Genomic DNA, 6,218 nt, shown 5'->3' with positions numbered 1-6,218 from the left:
TTTTTTTTTTAAGTAATTGATAACATGCAGATTTCAACACTAAGAAGGAGATCACAACAATAATAACAAAGAAAATCAAGAACTTGCTTTAAGAGTGTAAAAACGTATCCCCTCTTAGAGCGTAAAAGTGTGCTGAATTCTAAGACCCAGTCCCTACTTATAGAGACTAAAGTGCTTAAAAAGTAAGCAACAACGCTTAAAATGTGAATTGGGACGCATCCTTGTGCGAAAAGATCGAAAATGATGTGTTTTATTGTCACTTGAAGGAATTTGGGCCAAAGCCCAAAAGAATGTCATTCAGCACTTTGAAAATGCCGTTCGACACTCCAAAAGTGTCGTATGGCACTCTTGAGTGCTGATCGCACTTTCGTATTTGGGTGCCTTTTGGGCTTCCTTTTAAGGGTTTTCCTACATTGAGCCATGCACTTAGATGTGTTTCCAATCCGGATTCCAATTTTTTGAACTCTTTTCTAGATAATTCCAATCTTTTCAGCAACAATTATCTTGTAGATAAATACCTTAAAATAAACTTGATAAAGTTCAAATTATCCACAATTTTATTGTTATCCAATTATCTCTTTTATTCCCTACAAGCAATCCTATTTTAAACACTAATTATCAACCAATTACAAAATTATTTAATTAATTTTAATTTTCTAACCAATTAGAATTAATTTAAATTAATCATGTGTGGTCAACTCAACTTAGACACAACGCATACTGACTGTGCAAACTTGATCATGTGATATCTTTCGATCTGATTGTTCGATTTGGAAATCAAGATCCTTTTTATGATATGCAATGAATGAATTAATACATGTAATACAATCATGCATTTTTGGGGTACATGGATGGTTAGTCCAATCATCTTCCTTAATTAAATTATGGGTGCAAAATCGAGTGTCTATAGCGAGAGTGACATGAGAGTGAGAGGGACCAGAGATAAAAAGAGAGAAAGGTAAAAGAGAGAGAGGTGAGAGAGAGAGGCACCAGAGAGAAAAAGAGAGAGTGAGGTGAAGGAGAGGAAAAAAATTCTAAAATATTAAATGCAAAGTTATAGTAACCATGCAAATATGCACAATTTTGCAAGCACTGATGTAGGTGTTTTTTTGGTTAAAATGTGTAAAACTAACCATTTTTGCATTTTGCAAGCACTGATAAAGTTGCTCTAAGATAGTGAAAATTTGAGAAGAAAATTTGAATGTTTGAAGTTGTGGAGGGTGAACAAAGCCAAACCTAGTAATCTAAAAGGGGGTCATTTGGGTTGACCATGGGTTAACCTCACTCAACCTATTTTTTTATGGAGTCAAGTTCAGGTTGATTCATATTTTTATGAATTATAATTTTATTTTATTAAAAAAAACCCTTATTTGTATCCATTTTTATCATATGGATTTGGATGGGTTAATAGGCCCAGTCCAATATTATCATATATAGCCCACCTTACCTTGGTTTAGTGTTTAGATAAACATCTAAGAAATTTTTATTTTTTGAAAAAAATAAGGGCTCGTTTGATACGCGTGTTTATATAAAAGTTTTTAGTTTTTTTGAAAATACGTGAGGGTAAAAAAAGTGTATAAAAATACGTGTATAGAGATACGTGTAATGTTGTTTAAAAATTGAAAATATGTGTTTGAAAATATGTACTAAACATGCCCTAAACATCTGAAAACTCGATTGAAGAGCGTGAACTACCATGGCTTTTGTGTTTGTTTTCCAAAAAAAAAAAAGTGTGTGAACTCAATTTTCTTTTTACTCCAATTTGTTTATTCACAATATACTCTTAATTCTTTATGGTGTGCAGAAAACAAATAATAAAACAATAAAAATCTCCTGAACGAGTGACATTGAAGCTGCCAAGAATAAAACAAAAATATCCATGAATATCCCAAATCTGACCCCCCCCCCCCCTCCCCAAATAAATAAATAAATAAACACACCCTTTTTTTTTTTCTTTTTTTTTTTTTGAAGAACCGACATTTTAGTTTAGACGTGAACAAATATGGGGCAAAAAAAAAAAAAAAAAACCAATGAATCATGCAAATGACATATGTACCCCTTCAGCAACAACTAGAATGTGAGTTGTTAACGAGTGTGAATAGAGTTTCCGGTTTTAATAATTTCAAGCTTTAACAGACTGCCCCAGCAGGAACCACCATAAATAGACCTCCCAAAACAAATACTTCATGTTTCTTCTTTTTTTTTTCTTTTTTTTCTTTTTTTTTGTGAGAACTACATTTGACTTTGAATATATCCTTTTTCCAATAGCGCGATTCCTTCACATCTTTGGATATTCCATTCGTGTTTCATGTACAAAAATATATAATAGCGATAATGTTTTTTTTTTTTTTTTTTTGAAGACAGCGATAATGTATTATTATTTCCTCTCACTCCAATAATTATGTTTGGCGACAATAGAAAATTATCTCAAAAGTGTGCATCACTGTTCACACCTCAAATAGTCAGATCAGAATTCAATCAATTGTACCTTCCCATACCAAGAAAATCATTATCATTATCATTATAATGATAATAACAATAATAATTAAAATTCTTAAAATTCTATTAATTTATATTGTAAAATAAATGAAATATATTTCACACATGGGTATTCATTTAATTTCCATTTCTATTCGAATTATTTCCAAAATCTATCAAAAAAGATTAAAATTATTTCTCAGATAAGAGAAATTAATTAATCATTGTATTTCCTTAATAGATTATTATAATAAGCCAACAAGGTAACATCAAAATTGTTGGTACATGATACTAATCAAACATGATCTTTTTTTTTAGGGGAATCAAACATGATCTTATGTGTTTGATCTATGTATTCTTTTTTTACCGCGTTTAGACTTTGTCGATACACATGTAAATATATCAATGCATGACGCATTGCCAACAAAGCTGTTTGTGAAATGATTCTCAGAAAATAAAGACCGATTGTGAAATACTATTAAAAGAAAAGTAATAAGCAATGCGTTGCACACAGAAGATAAGACGAATTCTTGTTTTTGTCTCGGAGCAAACTGGCAAAGTCAAAAACTAACAGCCTCTTTTAGTGGTTGATATTTACTTACGAAGAGTTCTAATACCACAAATTATTTCATAATTTTTTTTACCATAATTTTAATATGGTAAATTTTGAATGGTTAATTATTATTTATATATAGAATACTATTTTTGTTTCACCAATCATCTTCAGCCACATCACAATTGTGACAACAAATGGTGAAAAGTGATGTGAACTTAGACTTTTCCTTTACTTATTCCTTAGGTGGTCTCTGGATTATTAGCTCATAGGGATCGTACATTAAGGTGGCTGAGCCAAAATTAGCGTTGAAATAAATGGCAAAAAGTTTGCAAGTACGAAAACCCTTGTATTCTTCATTGTCATGTAGCTTTCAGAGAGAAAGAGTCAAACAAGAAGATATCTTATAGCTTCAAAAACAATGTCATGTTGATCATTCTTTGAAGCCAGATTAAGATGTCTGTGTCATTGTCGTCAGAGATAGGACATGTCCAATCCCATGATGAAGCCAGTGCATCTACAACTGTTGGGTATAGGAACCAGTATAACGCGTATAGCAGCGTGAGCGAGATTGAGGAAGAGAGTAGTAGTACAAGCGAGATAATTGAGGTCAACGATCATGGACTGGCACGCATGGAAACGATCAAAGAAGAGTCGTTTGGGGCGAGTAGTTTGTATTCTTTGGATCTTCAGAGCTTGGAAGATAGCGTGTATGTGGCTGTGGGGAAGAGCGAGTCAAGCATGGAAGCTCTAGTTTGGACGTTAAAGAACGCTGTTACCTCTCCCTCCACCATGGTCTATCTCGTTCATGTCTTCCCTGAGATACTGTACATACCCAGTCCATGTAAGCTCTCTCTCTCTCTCTTGTTCTCTTTGGTTGGTGAGTCATGGTCAAAATTTGGTGCATTGGAATCTGGGCCACTAAAAGCTTCGGTCTTTACCCACCTACTACCACCAAATGGCTTTATTCCAAACAAAGACAAAAAGAATTGACAAAATCCTAGTACCAAGCATGATTCACGGGAAAAGCGATTGAGATTTGTGTCTAATCAGTAATCACATATGCCTGGTTGTAAATTGTAATTCGTTCTTTAAGGGCCTAGATTTGTGCTTAGCTTTAATTTTTCTATGAGAATTAACATCAGAAGTTTCGATGTAATTGGCTGTAGATGGATAATGGATTATCTCAAGCTTGAGGCTTGAGGAGCCAAGTTTGATCATTCAAGAGGGACAAATTTTTTTATTTATTTTTTATTTATTGAATCTAATAATGTATGGAGTGGCATATTATTTAGGATTTTCAATGATATAGTACCTGATAAAATCATGAAATTATTTCTTTGCGAATGGAGATAATCATTTTCCCCATTAAGATGGGTCATAATTAAGCCATGGTTTAGATAATATAGATCATTAGAATTCAGAAGCCTGAGTTTAAATAATGGAGTTCATTGGATTTTATCCATGATCGGTTTGAATCTAATAATTGGATTACATTTTCAATGTCTGTGTGTTAGAAATATTAATAAAAAAGGTTGCCATTGTGATCAAATTAAATGACTGATGTATCTTTGTGATAATAGTAGGAAAGATTCCAAAGAATCAAGTGAATCCAGAGCAGGTGCAGAGTTACATGGACCAAGAAAGAAACAAGAGGAGAGAACTACTCCAAAAATTTATAAATGCATGCTCCTCTTCCAAGGTACATAAACCTCCAATGTATCATTTTAAAGGAACATGTTTACGTTTCTGGGTTAATCTTTTTTAATTTGAAGAAAAAAAAAAACACTAATGATCAAACAGGTTAAGGTAGATACCATTCTTATTGAGAGTGAGATGGTTTCAAAGGCAATCCTGGACCTCATTCCTATTGTCAACATAAGAAAGCTGGTGTTAGGAACCACTAAATCCAGCCTAAGGTACAAACATAAGTGTGTTAATGGCAAGAGCAATTAAGAAATCAATTCCAATTTTTCTAAGCAACCCATTTCTCATCTTCAAATAAACACTCGCGTATATTTTTCCAATGTATAGGAGATCGAAGTCTAGAAAAGGGAATGGGATAGCTGATCAAGTGCTTCAGAGTGCACCAGTAAGTTGTGAAGTTAAGATCATTTGTGAAGGAAAGGAAGTGATTGACCCAACGAGTGAATCACCAACACGTTCACCGCGTGCGCGAGGCAATGATGAGAACAATCCCAAGCCAACACAAAGTTCTCCAGTTCAACGCAGCAGTTCAAAAAAATTTCAACGCACTGATTCCTTTAAATGGTTGTTGTGCTTTAGACCCAAGGAGTAACTAGTCTCACAATATTTGTAACGAAACACTTCCAGAACTGGATCAGAGCTGTATAGAATCAGAATGAATGTCTGATGGTTGAAACTCGAAAGTTATACTCACCACAATCCATTTGATTTCGAAATCCTCTTTTCACAGGGGAATTCCCAATTGCCCATTAATTGATTTAATTCCACCTCTGGCTTTGATTTACTTTCCTTGTTTCATTTCTTCTTTTTTTGTTTGTTTTTTTTTTTTTTTTTTGGTATTGTCCTTAGCAGTAGATTACGATCGAATTTAGACTAGCAACTTGTGGAACAACCCTGTGACTTTTTAAGCCACTCTCTTGGATTTAAAATGAGTGTACCATGTACAGCACATGTAAGTACTCCAAAACACCATGGACCAAAAGCTATAGAATTATTCAGTTTGACATTTACACCCACAACAAAAATTCCTTAAACAGTTATATTTTTATTATATACAACTATATTTACAACGAGCTCAATGTAGGGGATGTATAGTAACTAACTAAGAGGTTTTAATATTTACGCTACTTTACTTGATCTACAAGTATATAGGAAACATAGAACCACGTGAGTTTGGATCTTTTAAGTCATAATATCTCTAACACTCACCTCAAACTCAAAAAATCAAGATAAAAACTTGAATAATTGGTATGTAAAAATGTGACCAAGCAGGAATGACAAAATAAATTTCAATAGCAACATATGGCAATGATTGGCGATAATGGTTAACACTAATTTCTAAAATGGACAAGTTAATTACACACCATTTTGTACACACGCACAATTTCAGTGCAAAAAATACCGGTTTTTTTTTTCTACCATGAAGCTTTTCTAAAGCTTTCAAGCAACACATCAAAGTTCCTTAGTCAAATGCCCTTAT

The 6,218-nt window shown here is 33.3% G+C and overlaps 1 protein-coding gene across 1 annotated transcript; it reads left to right on the top strand.

The window, feature by feature from the left end:
* The first annotated feature begins 3,353 nt into the window (after positions 1 to 3,353).
* LOC142634213 (U-box domain-containing protein 35-like) lies at positions 3,354 to 5,522 on the top strand. The gene is made up of 4 exons (XM_075808504.1): positions 3,354 to 3,875; positions 4,615 to 4,733; positions 4,835 to 4,950; positions 5,066 to 5,522. Exons 1-4 carry the CDS (start codon positions 3,488 to 3,490, stop codon positions 5,328 to 5,330), a joined length of 888 nt encoding a protein of 295 aa, XP_075664619.1. The 5' UTR covers positions 3,354 to 3,487; the 3' UTR covers positions 5,331 to 5,522.
* The last annotated feature ends 696 nt before the right edge of the window (positions 5,523 to 6,218 follow it).

This window comes from Castanea sativa, chromosome 5, assembly GCF_040712315.1.
Source record: "Castanea sativa cultivar Marrone di Chiusa Pesio chromosome 5, ASM4071231v1".
Taxonomy (NCBI): domain Eukaryota; kingdom Viridiplantae; phylum Streptophyta; class Magnoliopsida; order Fagales; family Fagaceae; genus Castanea; species Castanea sativa.
This window is presented reverse-complemented; position numbering and strand designations above follow the sequence as displayed.

Bases quoted from the DNA above. Each gene is read 5' to 3' on its own strand.
- LOC142634213 (XM_075808504.1), top strand. From the start codon at position 3,488: ATGTCTGTGTCATTGTCGTCAGAGATAGGACATGTCCAATCCCATGAT. The intron at 3,876-4,614 runs GTAAGCTCTCTC...TTGTGATAATAG, and splicing joins ACTGTACATACCCAGTCCAT to TAGGAAAGATTCCAAAGAAT. The intron at 4,951-5,065 runs GTACAAACATAA...TCCAATGTATAG, and splicing joins ACCACTAAATCCAGCCTAAG to GAGATCGAAGTCTAGAAAAG.